Source organism: Schistocerca nitens, chromosome 10, assembly GCF_023898315.1.
Source record: "Schistocerca nitens isolate TAMUIC-IGC-003100 chromosome 10, iqSchNite1.1, whole genome shotgun sequence".
In the NCBI taxonomy this organism is placed as follows: domain Eukaryota; kingdom Metazoa; phylum Arthropoda; class Insecta; order Orthoptera; family Acrididae; genus Schistocerca; species Schistocerca nitens.
In genome coordinates this window covers 93,851,822-93,874,606 of record NC_064623.1, presented here as the reverse complement: position 1 = coordinate 93,874,606, position 22,785 = coordinate 93,851,822, and the positions used below count along the sequence as shown (strand labels likewise).

The 22,785-nt window shown below is 44.9% G+C and overlaps 1 protein-coding gene, 1 non-coding gene and 1 pseudogene across 2 annotated transcripts in view; 2 read left to right on the top strand and 1 right to left on the bottom strand.

The window, feature by feature from the left end:
- The window catches only part of LOC126210101 (organic solute transporter alpha-like protein), a 168,084-nt gene extending 147,013 nt beyond the window's left edge, over positions 1-21,071 (top strand). Inside the window, exons 6-7 of the mRNA XM_049939236.1 lie at positions 837-1,083; positions 19,230-21,071. Of these exons, the coding sequence (XP_049795193.1) occupies positions 837-1,083; positions 19,230-19,414 (432 nt within the window). The 3' untranslated portion in view covers positions 19,415-21,071. The remainder of the gene's footprint in view (positions 1-836; positions 1,084-19,229) is intronic.
- Positions 3,871-3,987, bottom strand: LOC126211021 (5S ribosomal RNA; annotated as a pseudogene).
- Positions 13,260-13,334, top strand: Trnas-uga (transfer RNA serine (anticodon UGA)). The gene has a single exon. It is a non-coding gene; the product is annotated as a tRNA-Ser (tRNA).
- Positions 21,072-22,785: the final 1,714 nt, after the last annotated feature.

The following is a 22,785-nucleotide window of genomic DNA, read 5'->3' as shown; positions in this document are numbered from 1 at the left end:
ACAGGCCGCGTGTCCTGTGGATACACGTTACGTGTATACTACAGCTTTTCAATATCCCCACACAAAAATCCGGTGGGTGCAAGTCAGGGGTCCTCAGAGGACATGTTATTGGTGATCATCCAACAATACACTTATTGTCGAAGATTCAGAATGCAGGTTGGCAAACAGCCACATGAAAGTGCGCTGATTCACCACCATGCATGTACACCCTACACACATTTTCACTGTAAAGAATATCATCCAGACATCATTAACAGTATGGTAACGCTGGCATGACTGCACGTGTGTAAATGTTGTGTCAAGGAAACCATTGGTTCCTGGACCTATCTTTATTACGAGTATTTGCTTGTTGTGTTGTGTCCTGCTAACGCCTTTCACTTCTCCCTATAATAGTAAAATCAGTCTGTAGTTGTATATAGAGGTTATTTATTGTTTCATCTGATGGTGACATGCTAAAAAACTGGGAACAGTTATTTGTATGACTTGAAACTCAAAAAATGTTATAAACATTTCACTGGCTTGTATTGACAAAATGCAATCATGCATCACTGAAGATAAATGATGTCCTGAAACTGTGTGAGTTTACTAAGATTACATAAATTACTTTTAAACTTCCCAAATGGTTATGTAGTGTACTTGATGATGTGCTAATGGATGCAGATGGTGCTAATAGTGTCATCGATAATAGGAACTTTTGGGTTAATTGATTTATCTTCCCTGGAATACTGTAGTATCTGTAAAGTCTACTCTAGGTTAAGTAGACCAATTCAGAAACATTCGCTTTCTTGCACTATTCTGTGTATGTGTCAGAAATAATCTGAACCACATTTCCACAGGCGGTGTACCAGGCAGTTTACCAGTGGGTGCAGGTGGTGCCCATGGTTTCGCTGATGGTGGCGCTGTGGGGTGCCAACATGTTTCTGTCATTGCTCGGGGATGCCCTCGCCGAGCACCGCGTGAGGTCCAAGTTCGTCGCCATGCAGGTGGTGGTAGCCCTGAATGCGATGCTCAAGGTCGTCTCCCGGCCAATAGCAGCGGCGCTGGCCTGCTACCCACCCCTCACCCCGGCGCTCTACTGCCACAGTAAGCACACACCGAGCAACTCTGCTACATTTCCTAACCTCTTCACATTTTACATCTACACCTACATGCTCCCTGAGCCACAATAAGCTGTGTACTGGAGGATACCCTGTACCAATACCAGTCGTTTCCTCCTCCACCTCGATTGCAAACAAAGCGAGCGAAAACAGACTGTCTATATGCTTCTGTACGAGCCCCAGTTTGTCTTATCTTCTTCTGCCTTGTGCGAAACGTACGTTGGTGATAGTAGAATTGTTCAATTCAGCTTCAAATGCCAGTTATCTAAATTTTCTCATTGGTGTTCCTCTAAAAGAATGTCGTCTTTTCTCCATGGATTCCCATTTGAGTTTCCAAGGCATTTCTGTGAAATTTGTGTGTTGTTTGAACCTACTAGTAACAAATCTGACTTTGAATTGCTTCACCGATGGCCTTGCAGCAGCGGTAACACCGGTTCCCGCCAGATCCCCAAACATAAGCGCTGTCGGGCTGGGCTAGCACTTGTATGGGTGACCATCCAGTCTGCTGAGCGCTGTTGGCAAGCGGGGTGAGCTCAGCCCTTGTGAGGCAAACTGAGGAGCTGCTTGATCGGGACGTAGTGCCTCCAGTCTCAAAAACCGACATATGGCCGGGAGAGCGGTGTGCTGACCAAATTCCCGATACTCGCATCTAGTGACGCCTGTGGGCTGAGGTTGACAAGGCGGCCAGTCGGTACTTTGGGCCTTCATGGCTAATTCGGGACGAGTACGTGTACGTGGAATACTTGCCCCCATCTGGTCTGTACGGTATTTTCTCGCTGTCGTCAGTGGATGTAGGTTTTATTGCAGAATGACATCATCCCAAGTTTGGCAGCATTTTACGGACTGCTGTAGCAGTTGAGTATAATGCCTCATTTAAAAAATTAAAAACGGCAGGGGCATAGCAAACTTGCGATTTCAAATAATTATAAAACATCCACGACGTCTCTTGTAAGAGTCGGTACATTTGATTGGTATACACACAGCTTTATTGACATGCTGTAAACTTGCGATAATATCTGAACACTTAATGTGAAGTTGAAAAATTGACACTATCTACACTGGTGTGCAAAATTAAAGCAACAAACCGCTATTTCCCCTTCCTGTGTCTAATTCACGATACAATCATACAAACTGTCAGCAGATGTTCGTACGATCGTGTTTTGCACGGAAGATGGCATTCCGGTTCAATGGACTACCACGGCAATGATGTCAGGGCACCTATCAAACGGGGTAGTGTTTGCCGGGTAGTCCCACATCCACAGTCGCTGTGTGCACAGTCACAGACGGTGCAGTATGGCACAGAGAAGATACCTATCAGACTGTCTGTGGTGGAGGGCCTTAGGAAGAACGGAAGCAGGACAGCCGCAAACTGATATGGACCAGTGGCTTAATGTGAATCATTCCGTTGTTTCTGGGGTATAGTGACCGTTTATAGAGACCGAAACTATATACCGAAGACCAGGGCAGGGCCGACCATTTGTGACATCGAAAAAAGAGGACCGTTATTTGGCTGTAAGGGTGCGATGGTACTGCCTTTGAACTGCATGGCAACTGGCATCTGACCTCACAGCATCCAATGGACGCGTTTTTTCGAGGTAAGCGGTGTACAGAAGGATTCAGAAGAGTGGCCTTTACTGTTGGAGATCCGCTGTATGTGTACCTCCGACACGTCTTCACAGAAGGGAAGGTCCAGAGTCGAGTCGTCAGCCTTCCGACTGGACGGTCGAACAGTGGGCCAATGATCTTTTCACAGGTGAGTATCGATTTGGTGTGGTGAATAATTTTCGACACATTCGCATCTGGAGGGAATGTGGATTCCGAAATCCGATCCAAACATTGCGGGAAATATCGATGTAGAGGTGGATCCTTAATGGTGTGGGCAGGGATTATGCTGACCGCTCGAACTCCTCTTCATGAAATTATACAGGTGAATCAGCAAGATTTAACTTCCGTCAGGTATTGCGATGAGATCTTGGGACTTCATGCGAAGTTGTTGCAAGGTGCTGTGGGACCAGACTTCTTAAAAAATGGGTTCAAATGGCTCTGAGCACTATGGGACTTAACATCTGTGGTCATCAGTCCCCTAGAACTTAGAACCACTTAAACCTAACTAACCTACGGACATCACACACGTCCATGCCCGAGGCAGGATTCGAACCTGCGACCGTAGCAGCCGCGCAGTTCTGGACTGAGCGCCTAGAACCGCCCAGACTTCTTACTGATGGAAGATAATGCGTGACCCCATATGACACGGGTGGCTGATGTTTTCTTGGAGATGGAAGATATTGCGCTCATGTCGTGGTCTGCTCGCTCTCCCGATTTGAATTCTGTAGAAGGTGTCTGGGATGCACTAGGGAGACAGACTGCATCATGTTAGTGTCCACCAACCACTCTCCAAGGATGCGAACAGCTCTGTGAGAAGAATGGGCGTTATTGCCTCAAAATGAGACTGATGACGTCATTCACAGCATGCTGTGTCGGTGTCATTCCTGTATTGCCCCCAGAGGTGGTCACATCCCATACAGAGCACATTACCCAGTCGTCAGCAACCGTGTGCAAATACGTTTAGCAGCACTCCGTCTTCAGGCCACAAATAGCCCATTGTGGCCATCCGACCGCCGTGTCATCCTCAGCTGAGGATGCGGATAGGAGGGGTGTGTGGTCAGCACACTGCTCTCGCAGTCGTTATGATGGTTTTCTGTGACCGGAGCCGCTACTATTCGGTCGAGTAGCTTCTCAGTTGGCATCACGAGGCTGAGTGCACCCCGAAAAATGGCAACAGCGCATGGTGGCTGGATGGTCACCCATCCATGTGCCGGCCACGCCCGACAGCGCTTAACTTCGGTGATCTTACGGGAACCGGTGTATCCACTGGGGCATGGCCATTGCCGCAAATCCGTTAAGGAGAAAAAGAATATTTTTTGTCTATCGTTATGTATGTTGCAGTTGTTTACATTCTGTATTCTTAACGTCGTTTCTACTTTACTGTCAACTGAGTATACTTCTATCTATCTATCTATCGCTTGCGCCTTTGTCACGTATTGTGCACGGGGTTGGTGTGGTTGATATGGCATGTTAATGTGAAGGGTTGGCTGGATGCCCTTCCTGCCGCCACCCCGTACCCCCTGGGATGGAATCAGAGTTCCCCATCTGTCTGCATCTAGTAGAAATCAGGGAAAAGTGTGGATGTGTTTCAAATGTCTGTGAGTCGTGTAACTGAGTTGGGACATGGGGGCCAGCCCAGTATTCACCTAGAGGGATGTGAAAAACCTCCTAAATACCACATCCAGGCTGGCCGGCACACCGTTCCTCGTCGTTAATCTGGCGAGTGGATTTGATCCGGGGCCGGCGCGCCTACCCGAGTCTAGGAAGCAGCGCATTAGCGCTCTCTGCTAACCTGGCGGGTCAAACTGAGTATACTGTCTTGTGCCAAAATAAACACAACCTTGCAAAATAGTCTAAAAGTGGCGATATAGCAAAGTCATCAGTTCGTGACCTTTTGCTGTCACTGTCGTCCCGACCGCTTGCTTGGCCTTCTCAATCATTGCTGGAGACTCTGAGACCGATTTCTGCCACAGTATCAGCCTCATTATCGACCTAGGTCTCGTAATCCTTCACCTTTAATAGAAATTTTCAATCGCTGTTCAGTCTACTTTTATTGCTGGACATAATAGCAATAAAAAGACTGATTATTTCAAAAACTGGTTTATTTGATCGGTTTTAAGAGCCAGTATAAACTGGAGAAAAAAAACGGTATAACTGAAAACCGGTTTCAGCTATAACCGCCATTCCTAGCGTTACACTTCAGCAGTGTGGCGGAGCGAGTAACAACCAACCGATCCACGCGCAAGTTAGAATCTGTACTTTCAGAAGATCGTAAGTGCGTACTGCCAGAATTATGGCCCAAATATTCGCGAGGGGATCGATTGCCGGGTCCGGTGTCTTGTACGTATAACTTTTTTTACATAAAATGTGATGTCGCCATGGTGACGTTGCCTCGTGAGATTCAGTTTACACCATGAGCCTCCTCCTCTCGGTGGCGCAAGTGTTACAAGCGTGGCCACAGCTGACTTCACTGCAGCCCCGGATCTACGATATTTCCGAACCGGGGCTAAAACTTGAAGGTGTCCCCCCCACCCTCTCGAGCGTTTGAGACAAGAGATCAAAAATTCTAAAAACTCGATTTTTCAAAAATGTGTTCACTTTATAGCGCAAGAGTTTGACATATAAAAGATATTTGTTCGAGGAAATGTAAGACATGATAGTTAAAGTGCAGTGCCAAGACTCTTCACGCAGCATTCTATACCTCACGACACTGTATTTCGGACTGTGGAATTCAAACGTGTATATTTTGTAATGGAAGCCATCAAACCGATATTCAGGACAGTGGAAATTAAAATGTCCTGTGGTGCCTTTGCTACTCCAAGTCGGTCGGTCTGACATCCTCCCCCCCCCCTCCCCCCTTTAAAAAAACTCGCAATGAATACTGGGTGGGATTATTAATGACTGGGAAAATCAGAACTGTTCAGAAAATTTGCACTCTTAATTGTTTATCGGCTAATAACTTTTGTGTCAGATGAAATTAAATATAAGAAACATAAAACCAGTAAATACAAGACACAAGCAAGACAGTTCACATTAAAATGAAATTTGTGGGAAGGTCTTATCGGGCCAAACTTCTGGGGTCATCGGTCAACTTACACACTACTTAATCTAACTTTAACTTACGCTAAGGACAACACACACACACATGCCCGAGGGACGACTCGAACCTCCGACTGGGGGAGCCCCGCGGAATGTGACAAGACACCTAAGACCGCGCGGCTACCCCGCGCGGCACAGTTCACATTTCTTCAGTCCTTATGTCCCATCATTTTTTTGTCTAATCTTGCTACATACAGCCTTACACGGCGTGTTTTCCTTTCTGCGAAAGAATCTATTACCTTATCAAAGGTCGTCAAACGTTACGCTACGTGGAAAATCGAAATGTGGTTGTCTAATACTAAAAAACCTGTTAATACGAATAGTACCCCAGACTGGTGTAGTTTCTGGATTTGATTACGTCTGTTTTCTCACTGTCTACTGGATAAAACAAAATGGACTTTCTAATATCACAGCAGTTGTAACACACGCAAAATAAGGGACACTGTTTTGGTACAAATTGTAATTTTTATGTACGTCGTTTACATACATAACATGACAGAACATAATTAATGAAGTAACATACCAATTGTCTGTTAGGCCTACTACAAGCAAAAAGTTTCATGTCAGGAAATTCTTTGACATTTCATTCATATGCTGAAATTTTCATATAAATTTAAAATCGTCATATTCTTCCATATACACTGAAGAGCCAAAGAAACTGGTATATCTGCCCAATATAGTGAAGGGCCCCCGCGATCACGCAGAAGTGCCGCAACATGACGTGGCGTGGACTCGACTAATGTCTGAAGTAGTGCTAGAGGGAACTGACACCATGAATCCTGCAGGGCTGTCCATAAATGCGATTTCTTCTGAACATGCGTCCCAGATATGCTCAATAATGATGATGACTGGGGAGTTTGATGACCAGCGGAAGTGTTTAAACTCAGAAGAGTGTTCCTGGAGCCACTCTGTAGCAATTCTAGATGTGTTGGGTGTCGCATTGTCCTGCTGGAATTGCCCAAGTCCGTCGGAATGCACAATGGACATGAGTGGATGCACGTGATCAGACAGTATGTTTACGTATGTGTCAGAAGTCAGAGTCGTATCTAGACATATCGGAGGTCCCATATCACTCCAATTACACACGCCCCACACAAGTACAGAGCCTCCACCAGCTTCAACAGTCCCCTCCCGTCATCCAGGATCCATGGATTCGTGATGTTGTCTCCATTCCTGTACGCATCCATCCGCTCGATACAATTCGAGACGAGACTCTTTCGACAGGGGTGGCGGTAAGCTTTGTGTCATGCAGTCATCAACGGTACACGAATGTGCCTTCGGCTCCGAAAGCCCATATCGATGATGTTTTGTTGAATGGTTCGCACGATGACACTTTTTGATGGCCAAGCACTGAAATCTGCAGAAATTTGCGGAAGGGTTGCACTTCTGTCATGTTGAACGATTCTCTACAGTCGTCATTGATCCCGTTCTTGCAGGATCTTTAGCCGGCCGCAGTGATCATGTTTTACCGGATTCCTGATATTCACGGTACACTCGTGAAATGGTCATATGGAAAAATCCCCACTTCATCGTTACCTCGCAGATTCTATGTACCATCGCTCGTGCGCCAACTATAACGCTACGTTGAAACTCACTTAAATCTTGATAACCTGCCATTGTAGCAGCAATAACCGATCTAACTACTGCATCAGACACTTGTTGTCTTTTATGGAAATTACCGACCGCAGCGCCGTATTCTGCCTGTTAAGATATCTATTTGAATACGCATGGATGTATCACTTTCTTTGGCGCTTCTGTGTAATTTGTGTGACGCCCCCGCTTTTTCTCCTTCCTCGTTGAAACAAACAATCCCGTCATCAATAGTTCTGTTACTATTCCTGCCACTGGCGAAACTTGTTCTCAGGTTAACTTCACTAACCCTGCCAGAATCACAGGTACAGTTATCCCTCGTTTATTCTCCGGTTAGGCGTTATTACGTGTTCGTAGGATGCTTTCCAAGCTATTCTAAGAGTAGAAATTAATGCGGCTGCTAGCATGGGACTGTACAACTGCCCCTTAGTAATGTAGCGATCTGGCAAAAATTTTATGTTGTGACCTCGCCTTTTTGGCCCTCTCTTCCTTTTCTTCCCTCTCTCTCCTCCTCTTCCTTCTTCCTTCGTCGTACCGCGGATATATCTCAGGTTTTCAACACAAAAAAGGGAGGGAGAAAGGGGGCACATGTGTGCGGTTGATCACGATAACGTAGTGCTATGTGTGAGTGTCACCCTTATCTCCGTTTTGAGAAGATTGATGTCTGAAGCAGAAACATTCCTCTACAAGAAAAATGTAGGTGCTCTCTTCTTCAAAAGAAAGTAAATAGTAGAGTAGACTATAACGTCTATCGTTCTACCAAACTGAAGGAACACGACACAGTTTGTAAAGTTTCAACTTCGAAACAAGTTTATTGATCCTAAGGAGGTGAAACAAATCTCATCCGTTCCAAACGTCATTCACAACGAGAGTAGTCAGTTTTCTGGTGTGTGTGTAATGGTCACTGTGGTGTGCGTACTGTAAGACCTTCAGTACAGACACCATCAGATTATTTGACCTGTCGCTCTAACGAAGTAGGCGAGTGTCAGCAATATGTCTCGTGGTCTTATCGTAGCGTGTTTATCTTCTGCCGTTAGGTCAGACGATAGAAATGCCACTTGCACACTTAGAGTAGCAGATTGACGGTGATCAACTTTAAACAGAACTTGATTAACTTTCACACACATTTATTAAAATAACAAGCGTAAAAATTACTTAACTTGGTTCTGGATACTATTTACAATTGACAATCTGAAGTTCCTTTGGTATTGGTACGTTATTCTTATTCTCACATATATCTCTGATTCTTAACAAAAGTGTCTATACATTTATCTTCATGGCTATGTACAGGAATATGGTAATCTTACTAGGCGCAGACTGAAACTTGACTATAGACTGGTGCAGACAAATGTAGAACTCGTACCGACTGGTACATACTAATGCAGACTGGTACAGAGTGGTGCAGACAAATGCAGACTCACTAATCGTAGGTCTGTACACTTGTTATAATACCTCGCTCATCCATGTATCGCTGCGCGAGTGTGATCCGCGAGGAGAAAACGTTCTACGTAAGCAGCAATCTCATTGGCTGCGTTACATATTAATACACGGATCGGCGGAAGCAGAATTTGGTCCGTCTCTATGGCAGCGCCATCTCGTAGTGCGGAGACGGACGAGCGCTGCGCCTGTGCTGTTTTGCTTAGCGGGGCGCGCTCTAGTGGGAAAGTTGTGTACGCGCTGATTACGCAAAACTATGTACACAACAGTCACTAATGATTGAAATGATCGTTCCGGTAATTCTGTCACAATCTGTTTATGGGTTGTCAAGCAACGTATCAACCAACTGACTATTCCGTGATTAATATCTGTCGTATTCAAACAGTAAATCACGTCACACTTGCTTTAAGCATCAAGAACACTTACTATCCCTTCCGATAATTTTTTGAATATTCTTATTAAGTTAAAGCCAATAAATCACGGTCAGTGTCACTTAATCCTTCATGTGACTATAAAGCGCGATAGCCTACCGCGTATCTCACACTTCGCGCTGATATTTCAAAGTCCGCGCGCGATTTGTTTGTAACAAAGTTTGGCCATGGTTCCCTAGAATATTTTCTAAACCAACTCCGGGATGTGAATAATCAGTTCTATGTCCATTCATAAACATTACAGAGGACCCGCACTCGATTTCGACGTGTCAGCGCACTCGAGCAATGCAGAAGGTATCATCCTTCTCCAAGAGAAAAAATATCACGCATATCGTAGCATTGTGATCTGCTTTGTCAAAACAAATTTATATCCATGTCATATAGACTCATTACCTATTGATCCTAAAACTTATTGTACTTAATTGAATTCTTTACTGCATAAATAACTAATAAAATTTGGAAATGATTTGCCGGCCAGAGTGGCCGAGCGGTTCTAGGCCCTACAGTCTGGAACCGCGCGACCGCTACGGTCGCAGGTTCGAATCCTGCCTCGGGCATGGATGTGGTGATGTCCTTGGGTTAGTTAGGTTTAAGTAGTTCTATGTTCTAGGGAACTGATGATCTCAGATGTTAAGTCCCATATTGCTCAGAGCCATTTGAACCATTTTTGGAAATGATTTACATGTATACTGTGTCAATCACTCAGCAAAGATTTCACAACAAAAAATTCTGGACTTGAGATGATGCCATGAATTACTACCTGTTTTGACTTTCCTACTCTCACGTGACACAAAGTATATCTGACTGTAATGGACATCCCCACAAGATTAATTCTTAAAGGTTTCGAGGGCTATACTAACGATTACCCGTGTAATGGCACAGTGTCAAAATTTCGTTTTCTTGAACACACCGAGAATATATAATCTTTCTTACCTCTTGTTGCTGTGAATCGTTTATTTCGACTCTGGTAGTCTGAATCTATATCACTGCTGATCATTTGATCGCCGGTCGAAGTGGCCGTGCGTTAAAGGCGCTGCAGTCTGGAACCACAAGACCGCTACGGTCGCAGGTTCGAATCCTGCCTCGGGCATGGATGTTTGTAATGTCCTTAGGTTAGTTAGGTTTAACTAGTTCTAAGTTCTAGGGGACTAATGACCTCAGCAGTTGAGTCCCATAGTGCTCAGAGACATTTGAACCATTTTTGATCATTTGATCACCCAATCAACCACATAAACAATCAGCAAATAATATTCACCTGTTCGGGTTTATTCGGCTCAGCTTGAACAGCCCCGTCCCCTTCTGTCTGCGGGAAAGTTTTTTATTTCTAGACGCGACGGGGATTCCCCTGGCAGAGAAATCATATAGACTATGCACGCATTCAAAAATAAACTTACGATTCGCGCAGAAATCAACTTAGAATGTGCAATTTTGTCATATGATGACATGATGGAGACCGTGGCTGTTGTTTGAAGACAAATGTTGATGGTGTTAGGACAGCAATCAGCCACAAATTTACTTTCAGTTCCTTTATTCAAAGGCTACCGTTACCGGTTTCGAATCGTTGTGATTCATCCTCAGACGGTTTACATGCTTTCTTTATGACATGTGGTGTGTTTTCTATAGATTAATTGTCCTAATATATAAATAATACATAATTATAAACAAGCCACATACAGATGGTTGCGTTACAGATTTTCGTTGCATGTGACTTACGTGAAACGTCGGTTTCGAGTGTTTGTTTTCATAAAATTCGTCCAGCAGATGTAAATGCATTCCCACTGCATTCTTATTGTTGCACACGTAAATTGTTCTCACTGAACACTTAACATTTGTCACTGAGATGATTTCTACCACGCACCACATGTTTTGATACATACAAAGAGCTTACAAACATATATCACAGATGCTATGATAAATCGTAACATTTGACGATGATGTCCTATGTTTGGAAAGGATCATATATTCATTTACACAACTGTAATGCCTTTACACTAGTACAGAGACATTGATTTTTTTTGCTGTTGCTAAAATAATTAAAAAGTTTTATATATATACATATATATATATATATATATATATATATATATATATATATATATATATATATATATATATATATATATAACTGTATAGGTAAAATAGTATATTATTTAACTATATTTAGCATCGTGAGAATTACAGTAACATATGAATTTGCTACTTGATCTGCAGATAGGTGTACTAATATTATTTGCTTTGGAGGCTGGAAAGTAAGTTTTCGAAATTTTTCAGGAAAGGGGTGTTAGCTAGCTCTGTTTGTTCGTTAAGGATATAGTCTGGGGTGCTGTTTCTGTGTGTGTGTATTTCTAATTCTTCTAATATAGTCATAGTGGCTCCTTTTTCTGCTAGATGCAAAATTTTTAAGTTGTCCTCAATGTTTCCCACTGAATGGTTTTCTTCAGCAATATGGGCTGCAAATGCTGATTTGTTCAAGTTACCAAGTCTGAGAGCATCAATATGTTCTTTGTATCCAATTTCAAAACTTCTGCCTCTCTGTCCAATGTAGAATTTTGGACATGTATCACATTTGAGTTTGTATATTTCTGATTTACAGTAGGGACTCTTGGAGGTATTTACATCATGGATTACTTTTTGTTGTAATTTATTATTTGTGGAAAAACTGATTGTGATATTTTTCTTCTTTTAAATAAGTTTGCTATTTGGTATGAAAGTGGGCCTATCTATGGGAGAGTAGCATATTTAGTTTTGGCTTCAGTGGCACACTGATTTGGAATGTGTTCAAAAATTTCAAGAACCAACTGGGATGCGTGTCAAACTGATGAATATGTTTCTTTTTTTTCAAGTCTATGAATGTGGCGCCACCTTAAATTGCCTCCCCCCCCCCCCACCCCCGCTCTCCAGATTCGAGCTTGTGCGACTTGTTCTCTGATACTGCGGTTGGCGCGGAATTAGCAATGCAAGAGGAAATTGTAGCCTACTTCATTTACTGACCAACGACTCCGAGCGTTAACGCCGTTGTTGCTGCGGTGGTGCGGCGCATGCTGTACAGACAGTATGCGATGCCTCGTGGCCATATGTTGAGGCCTCGCCGCGCCGGTTGTCAGAGTCACGTAATCGCTGAGCCAGGATATGCCAGCAATTAGGCAGCGGCTAGTGCCCCGAACTCAGGACCAACAGTGTGTGGGGCGAAGAACACCCACAGGGGCAGCTACGTCTATCAGCTTTCTCTATGACGCTCCCGTGTCTCTCATTCCAGTGATTCGTCTTATCTCAACGTGCTGTATACTGAGGTGACAAAAAGTCACGGAATAGCGATTCGCACATATACAGTTGGCGGTATTATCGCGTACGCAACGTATTAAAGGGCAGTGCATACGCTGAGCCGTCATTTGTACTCAGGTGTATCACGTCAAAACGTTTCCGACGTAATTATTGCCGCAAGATGGGAATCAACAGACTTCGAAACTTCCTGACAGATTAAAACTGTGTGCCGGACCGAGACTCGAACTCGGGACCTTTGCCTTTCGCGGGCAAGTGCTCTACTTACTGAACTACCCAAGCACGACTCACGCCCCGTCCTCACAGCTTTAAATCCGCCAGTACGTCGTCTTCTACCTTCCAAACTTCACAGAAGCTCTCCTGCGAACCTTGCAGAACTAGCACTCCTGGAAGCAAGGATATTGCGGAGACATGGCTTAGCCACAGCCTGGGGATTGTTTCTCGAATGAAATTTTCACTCTACAGCGGAGTGTGCGCTGATATGAAACTTCCTGGCAGATTAAAACTGTGTGCCGGACCGAGACTCGAACTCGTGTTAGGGTAGCTGTGAAAATTTCATTCTAGAAACAACCCCCAGGCTGTGGCTAAGCCATGTCTCTGCAATATCCTTTCTTCCAGGAGTGCTAGTTCTGCAAGGTTCGCAGGAGAGCTTCTGTAAAGTTTGGAAGGTAGGAGACGAGTTACTAGCAGATTTAAAGCTCTGAGGACGGGGCGTGAGTCGTGCTTGGGTAGCTCAGTTGGTAGAGCACTTGCCCGTGAAAGGCAAAGGTCCCGAGTTCGAGTCTCGGTCCGGCACACAGATTTAATTTGCCAGGAAGTTTCATATCAGCGCACACTCCGCTGTAGAGTGAAAATTTCATTCTAGAAACAGACTTCGAAGCCGGCCGGGTTGGCCGAGCGGTTCTAGGCGCTACAGTCTGGAACCGCGCGACCCCGACGGTCGCAGGTTCGAATCCTGCCTAGGGCATGGTTGTGTGTGCTGTCTTTAGATTAGTTAGGTTTAAATAGTTCTATGTTCTAGAGGACTGATGACCTGAGAAGTTAAGTCCCATAGTTCTTAGAGCCATTTTTTGAAGAGACTTCGAACGCGGAATGGTTGTTGCAGCTAGACGCATGGGGCATTCCATTTCCAAAATCTTTAGCGAATTCAATACTGTGACATCCACAGTGTTAAGAGTGTACCGAGAATATCACTTTTCAGGCATCAGTTCTCACCACGGCCAACGCAGTGGCTGACGGCCTTCACTTAACGACCGAAAGCAGCGGCGTTTGCGTAGAATTGTCAGTGCTAACAGGCAAGCAACACTGCGTCAAATAACAGCACATATCGACGAGAGACGTAAGACAAACGAATCCGATAGGACAGTGCGGCGAAAAGTGGCGTTGATGGACTTTGGCAGCAGACGACCGACCCGAGTGCCTTTTCTAACAGCACGACATCGCCTGCAGCGCCTCTTCGCCTTGTGACCACATCGGTTGGACCCCGGCGACTGGAAAACCGTGGCCTGGTCAGATGAGTCCCGATTTCGGTTGGTAAAAGCTGATAGTAGGGTTCGAGTGTGGCGAAGATCCCACGAAGCCATGGACCCAACTTACCAATAAGGCACTGTGCAAGCTGATGGTGGCTCCAAAATGGTGTGGGCTGTGTTTACATGGAATGGACTGGGTCCTCTGGTCCAAGTGAACCGATCATTGACTGGAAGAGTTTTATGTTGGGCTTCTTGGAGACTATTTGCAGCCATTCATGTACTTCATGTTCCCAAACAACAATAGAACTTTTATGGATGACAATGTGTCATGTCACCAGCCCACAATTGTTGGTGACTGGACAATTCGAGCGAATGATTTGCCACTCAGAGAGCTCGACACGAATCTCTTCGGCCATTATGAGACATAATCGAAAGGTCAGTTCGTGCACAAAATCTTGCACTGTAACACTTTCGCAATTACGGACGGTATATTTCAGTATATATGACGACAGTAACTGTTCTCGAAAGACGAGATACTGTTGATGACCGTGCAGGTTTTCCCTGGAATAAATGATGATTAACTGAAACCTCAGCTGCCGACAGGTGTTGCTGATATAGCTCGATGTGGACAGCTGAAAATGTGTGCCCCGACCGGGACTCGAACCCGGGATCTCCTGCTTACATGGCAGACGCTCTGTCCATCTGAGCCACCGAGGACACAGATCAATAGCGCGACTGCAGGGACTTATCCCTTGCACGCTTCCCTTGAGACTCACATTCCACAATTCTACATATGTACTGTACCTTATAGACATTTGCCCATCCACTCATTTCTCGCGCACACTTTGGCGATTCCCGTAAGAGCTCTCTTTCGAGAACAGTTACTGTCTTCATATATATATTTATAGGCTACCCAGCCATTGACCTTCGTCTGTGCGAATGCGCACAGGTTGCCCAAACTCTTACGGGAATCGCCAAAGTGTTCGCCAGTAATGAGTATATGGGCAAATGTGTATAAGGTACAATACATACGTAGAATTGTGGACAGTTGTGAATATGAGTCCCACGGGAAGCGTGCAAGGGATAAGTCCCTGCAGTGGCGCCATTCATCTGTGTCCTCGGTGGCTCAGATGGACAGAGCGTTTGCCATGTAAGCAGGAGATCCAGGGTTCGAGTCCCGGTCGGGGCACACATTTTCAGCTTTCCACATTGAGGTATATCAACAACACCTGTCTGAAGCTGAGGTTTCTGTTGATCATCGTATATTTCAGTATTTCTGCAGGTGACTTCCAACGACTTGTTGAGACCATCATATAGCGAGATGCTGCACTACAACGGGCAACAGAAGGTTCGACACGATGTCAGGTTGCATCCAATGACCCCTGTCACTTTAGCGTAGATGGTGATTATCTCGCGTGCACAGCTTCTCGGCCGGCAGCTGTGACCGAGCGGTTCTAGGCGCGTCAGTCCGGAACCGCGCTGCTGCTACGGTCGCAGGTTCGAATCCTGCCTCGGGCATGGATGTGTGTGCTGTCCTTCGGTTGGTTAGGTTTAAGTAGTTCTAAGTCTAGGGGACCGATGACCTCAGATGTTAGGTCCCGTAGTGCTCAGAGCCATTTGAACCATTTGAACAGCTTCTGGGCACACTGCGTTGCGATCTCCATATGAAGCGATCCAGTAACATTAGGTAAGGCCATGTCCTATCGTACTTCACAGCAGCGGACAGAGTTGAAATCAAATAAGGCGCCACGTCCAGATGAAATACCAGTTCGATATTTCAGAGAGTACTCAGCGCCATTGACCCATTGTTGAGCGTGTGTTTATTGCGAATTTCTCACCCAGCGCAAAGTTCATACCAACCGGATAAAAGCGCAATGTGTCTTTCAGATGAATATCATTAACACTGGTTTGTTGCATAGCCTAAGAAACACAGAATGAGTTCGAATATATTAAACTTCCTTAAGAGGAAAAAGCTTTTTCCCACAAATGAGAACGGATTTAGAAAGCAAACCTACAAACCATAGTGGAGAGCAACAGGCAGATTCCATATTTCTAGATTTCCGGAAAGCATTTGAGACGGCGTCCCACTGCAGACTGTTGACGAAGATCCGAGCATACGGTTTGTGAGTGGCTCGAAGACTTCTTAAGTAACAGAATCCAGTACGTCGTTGTCAATGGTGAATGTCATTAGAAACAAGGGTATCATCAGGAGAGCCCTAGGGAAATGTGATAAGATTACTCTTATACTCTATACTTTTTTTTTTTTTTTTTTTTTTTTTGCAAGTTAAAGGTAGAATGGTCTGGGGTTAAATTGGAAGACTGTGACACTTCAGAATAGATGGGAATACACTTCACAGGTCTCTAACGTTCAAAAACACTGCATGAATTTCAAACCGAAAGTCTCCACCAGGAACAACCTACAGAGAAAACTGCCTGGATCACAGTGGGGCAGTCAAACTGAAACCATGCGAACTTCTGCAGTGGCATTATGCTACTCCGCTGCGGAGTATGCCAGTCCTGTTTGCTATAAGTCAGCACATGCCAAACAGGTGGACATCGCAGAAACGAGAGATGCAGGATTATAACAGGCTGCTTGAAGTCAACTCCTGTCGAATGGCTCTACCACCTTGCAGCAGGAACTGCACCACCTGTTCAAAGAGAAACAGCAGCAAACAGAGAAAGGACAAAACTGGAGCAGGAAAAACGCACCCTATGAATGGGCAACTACCCACAATAACTAAGATCAAGGTAAAATTTCTTCAGTGCATCGGAGAAATCAACAACCACTGATGAAAAAGCCAGGCTGCAGCTGTGGAGGGCCGAGACATCCAGCCCTCCTGCTTATAAAAGATTTTCAGTATCCTTACCGTCTGGTCAACGTGAGAATTGACCAGCGTGGAAGTCCTTGAATAGTCTGAGGTCAGGAGTGGGCAGAACACGGGTTAGCCCGGCAAAATGGGGATACATGGAAGAAAACAAAACCCAATGTGACTGTGGGGAAGAACAGACTGTTCAACATATGCTTCAATATCGACGGTGTCCAGCCACCTGCACAGGAGATGACCTTCCTCCTGATACGAGAATAGCAATTATTCTCTCTCTCTCTCTCTCTCTCTCTCTCTCTCTCTCTATATATATATATATATATATATATATATATATATATATATATATATATATATATATATATATATGATGTGACGGACGAGGTGGGCAGCAATTTGCAGCTGTCTCTCATGACGCTCTGATGTACGGAAATGTGTCGTCGTTGAGTGATTGTAGGAATATGCAAGATGAGTTAGAAAAAATTACTTGTTCTAAGTGTAGAGAAATGAAAGTTAATGCGAATGAATAGGAAGAAGCCTGCAGTGTTCGAATACAGCATTAGAAGTGTGCTGCTTTACACAGTCACGTCGATTAGATACATTGCCGTAACGTTGCAAAGGAATATGAAACGGAAAGAGCATGTAACAATAGTAGGACAGAAGGCGAAATTTCGAATTCAGTTTACTTCAAGAATTTTGGGGAAGTACAGCTCATATACAAAGGAAACCGCATGTGGAATACTAGTGCCACCAATTGTTGAGTACTGCTCGAGTGTTTAAGGAACACATCGAAAAAATTCATGAGCGTGCAGCTAGGTTCGGTGCCAGTAGATTCGACCAGCACGCAAGTATCATGGAGATAGCCCTCCTGGCTAACCGTGCAGTCTAACGAGCTGCTCACCGAGTGGGAATCCGTGCTGGTCTCCGGCAGGAAACCACCCGGCGGATTAATGTGGAGGTCCAGTGTGCCGGCCAGCCTATGGATGGTTTTTAAGGCGGTTTTCCATCTACCTCACCAAATGCGGGTTGGCTCTCCTTATTCCGCCTCAGTTACACTGTGTCGGCGATTGCTGCGCAGGTTCGAATCCTGCCTCAGGCATGGATGTGTGTGATGTCCTTAGAGTAGTTAGGTTTAAGTAGTTCTAAGTTCTAGGAGACTGATGACCTAAGATGTTAAGTCCCATAGTGCTCAGAGCCATTTGAAGCATCTGAACCATTGCTGCGCAAAAACCATTTCCACGCAAAAATTCGGGGTTACACTCGTCTGGTATGGGACGTTCCTCAGGGAGTCCACTGGGGGCCAAGCCGCACAGTAACCCTGGGATCGGTGTGGGGTGGTGGTGGTGGGGGGGGGGGGATGGAGAAGGTAGACTGCTGTGGCCTGTTGTGAGGTTGTGAACCACTGAGGGCTACGGTGGGACGAAGCCTCTCCGTCGTTTCTAGGTCCCCAGTTTAATACATACATACATAACTTCCTGGCAGATTAAAACTGTGTGCCGGACCGAGACTCGACCTCGGGACCTTTGCCTTTCGCGGGCGAGTGCTCTACCATATCAGCGCACACTCTGCTGTAGAGTGAAAATTTCATTCTAGAAACATCCCCCAGGCTGTGGCTAAGCCATGTCTCCGCAATATCCTTTCTTTCAGGAGTGCTAGTTTTGCAAGGTTCGCAGGAGAGCTTCTGTGAAGTTTGGAAGGTAGGAGACGAAGTACTGGCAGAAGTAGAGCTGGGAGGACGGGGCGTGAGTCGTGCTAGGATAGCTCAGTTGGTAGAGCACTTGCCCGCGAAAGGCAAAGGTCCCGAGTTCGAGTCTCGGTCCGGCACACAGTTTTTATCTGCCAGGAAGTTTCATATCAGTGCACATTCCGCTGTAGAGTGAAAATTTCATTCTACATACATACTTGCATTACAGAGACGCTTCTTGAACTGAAATGGGAAGAAAGGAACAAGGGAAGTTGACGCTCTTCTCGCAAAGAACTACTCAGGAAATTGACAAAAACAGCATTTGAGGCCGTCTGCAGAACGTTCTACTGCCGACAACGCACATTTCCCGTAGGGATGATGAAGATAAGCTGCGAGAAATTAGGACACTTGCGGGTGCTTCAAACAGTCGTTTAGTCGCTTCTCCCAAACTCCATTTGCGAGTGCAACGGGAAACGAAATGACTAGTAATGGTATGTCATGCCCTCCAACATGCAATGCACTATGCATGTTGATGTAGGATGGCCTTTTTGTCTGTACTGTAAGTACTGAAGTTCACATAAGCATGAATCTTTAATCAACATATCCAAAAAGCATGTAAATATTGGAGTTTCAGTTGGTAATGTTCGGTAATGGCGTTCACAGCGTAACGCTTTCCATTTCCGTCAGTGTAGGTGATGACTTTTCTGTTTCAGTGGTGGTGGACATGGCTCTGCTGGTGATCAACCTGGCGATGGCTGCGTGGGGACGAGATCTGTACCGTCGCGATCTGCCCAAGATCGTACTAACGAGCATCCGGCGACTGAGTGGGGACGCCACCACTTCGCCGCAGACTTCACCACGCCACACCCGACATGCGCCCGCCATAGTAGCCGCCTAGCTCTGCTCCTCGCAAGACACCACACCAGGTCCAGCTAGCTAGCCTCTGTCGTGACAGATATAAACTGGCATTGATGCCTCTACACGCAAGATTGTTCCGTATTGGGCTTAAATGACTACATGCCACCATAGCCATGACAGAAAAGATTACGATAACCACCTGACCTCACTACGGGGGAGAAGACAACAACAGTGTTCACTGAACCTACCCCAGACATTATAATTAGCCAGTAGAAAAGGTGGCCTACCACTTCATATGACTTTAAGTCGTTGACAAAACTCACTTAGCCCACCCAGACATTGCAACTGGCCAGTAGAATTTGTGGTAAACTACTCTACATGAGTTTTGAAAGTGGGCAAAGCTGCATACTTCCATATTAGCATCCAACTGGTTTTCTGTCTCAATAAGTTACTCTCACCCAAAACCAGCAACCTCAATCGCGTAGAGGGAATAATAGAGCCACCACAAAGGCATCATGACACCAGTCTTCGCTATCGTCTCTCATAGTAGTTTCATAGAAGGAATGGTCCTTCACTTCACTAATATTATGATGCTAGTATTAGGCAACTGCCTACATGGATGACAGGTCTTGTCCACATATCACCAGGTACTCTCAACTGCCCTGTATCACCACACCTACGAAGCAGCATGTACGTACATCTCCACGACTGGGACTGTCAACTTCTCCATTGTTGTGTTTGCTAGTGAGGGAAGGTGGCTCTACTGCACAGACATTACACCCTCAAAGTCAATCAGCGTCAGTCATGGTAGCCACGTACTGGTGATTATTACTTGATTCTATGAACACTATGAACAGGCTGAGCTGTGTTCTATCATAAATGATGTATAGCATGTTCATGACTGTTCTGAAGGCATTTTCAAAGTCAGACTAACATGGCTACCATCATAGTGGCTGCCTGTAATAGTGGCTCTATATTAAAGATATCACAACACTTTATGTAGCTTTTCCCAGTAATAGCAGACACATAGCAAGGGCGAAAGCTTCACTCTAATCATCATGTTGCAGTTTACTGACATCCATCTGTACAGGTACCTAAGGTCGGTGATTTACTTAACAGTTCAGATGCAGGTGGTCCCCATGATAGAAGCTCTCTAGTGTGCATAGTCCAGGGTGGACTTAGCAGGTGCCAGTTCCACTAGCCACCTATTGGACACGTTGACTCTATTGAGTAAGCATCCCCACACTTGGCACAGCTAGTCCCCAGGTTCAGACACTCCTGCAGAGGACAGTGGTTCCACTATGCAGGCATCAACTCACTCAACTTACCTTGCTGTGTCATAGTTGGCACCTAGCAAGGTCTATAGCTCCATACCAAAGTTAGCACCATGCTAGACTTGCCTCATTAAAAATAGGTAGTGCTTGTGGCTGCTCTCCTCCAAAGACATGGAAATGCCAGCTGCTTTTGGTCCCCACAATAAAAACCGCTCAGTAGAGATACTGATTCTGCTGCAAAGCTATCACCGTAATGGACACAGCTGGCTACTACCGTGACAAGCACTCACTTGGCAATTTCGGTTTACTTTTCAAAAGTTTCACCAGTCCGGACTCAGCTGAACTCCGTCAGTGCAGGTGCCCAGGCGGAATGGTGGCTCTCCTCTAAAGACATCACCACACTTGGCGATCATTGGGGATGAAGTGGATGTGATGGCGTCGCTGTATTACATTTACATGATCCCCCCGCCTTCGCCGCTCCCCCCCCCCCCCCCATTCCTCTGAAGGGAGTAGCTAGTACCTTGCCAGGATGCTGGTAATACTATAACACAATCTATCCTGACGCAGGACACAGATTGTTCCTGTGACAGCAGTTACTGCACAGTGGCTACCTAGTCGTGATGAGACATCCACTCCACATCGTGACACCATACAAATGTCTTCGTTGATACGGAAGTTACTGAAATCATATCCTGAGAGCCACTTCAACACACATTTTCAGGACGAAGAAGTGCCAAACTGTGTGTTTGTGCTGGACTTAGGATATGGAAATACTGGAACTACCATCGTGAAAAATGTGTATGTGACTGTGTTTCCAGTATACATACATACTCGTAAGCTACAATACTGCTCTAAATTTAATTTATTATCGTATTTGTCTTCTGTAGCAAAGATGTGGAAAATAACACATAGTTGTCTGCAAACCTCTACTTTTCTATATTTTTAATGTCTAAACTTATTTTTCAGCTTTTCACGTCTATGTAAGCAAGACAAAGCTTCATAAACCATTTCGAGGATTGCAAGACAATCCAAAACGGTGATAAAGCCCCCACAACTACCTAGTCACCACCACATTGCTATATTTTGATGTAACAGAGAAACGTTCCTACTTTAGTTGGAAGTTGGTAACGGAACAATTTTTGGTTCGCTCGGAATTTCATTTAGAAGTATATAAAAGAATTTGACTGACTTGGTTCTGAACAATAGTACTAGCCTGAAACACACACACACACACACACACACACAGAACAAAAATCGAGACTTCTAGCGCTACTAAAGCACTTTTTTGTCTTTGCATATCAGTGGCGCGACTAGTTTTTTGAGATTGAACTCTATCCTTACGTGAAGACCAGTTCAATCAGCATCAATCTTCTGAGCGGTAGTACACAGACAGGTTGATACAGACTTGTCATCACTCACTGCTGTTCTTGTTCAATCCCTCTCGTGTAGGGCCTCCAATACAAGCGACAAGAGAATAGTATTCAGATTTACCTGCTCTTTTGGCCATTCGAACTGCAACTCTAGAAACGAACGGAAATAATGAAATTTTTGTTATTGTGCCTACACCGTAAGCTAGGAAGAATACACACATATTACAATAATGGATGCATACATGTACAAATGTACATAAATTCCACATCTTCACCGAAACTACATGACCATTTTTAACTAACTTGGTACATATATCAGTTACTATCTGGAAAGAACTGCTGTAGGGGCAAAAACCACCTGCCTATGAAAGAGGTGGGAGTGGGATGAAATGACAGTTTTATTCATCCAGTATTTGAGAATGAGAATACGTAGTGACTTGCGACAAGCTTTACACATAATATCAAGACTTTACGATATTTCTCTGACAACCCCCACAAATGATGAATGGATAAAAGTTTATCGCTTGATACATTTTCGCTGTTCATGAATCAGAACTGCGGCATGAAGCGTAACGTTCCATTTTATTACTTGTTTGATACCAACACTATTCAGAACACGTTTCGCAGACAGTAGCTACACTACGTAATCAAAAGTATCCGGACAGTCCCAAAAACATACGTTTTTCATATTAGGTGCATTGTGCTGCCACCTGCTGCCAGGTACTCCATATCAGTGACCTCAGTAGTCATTAGACATCGTAAGAGAG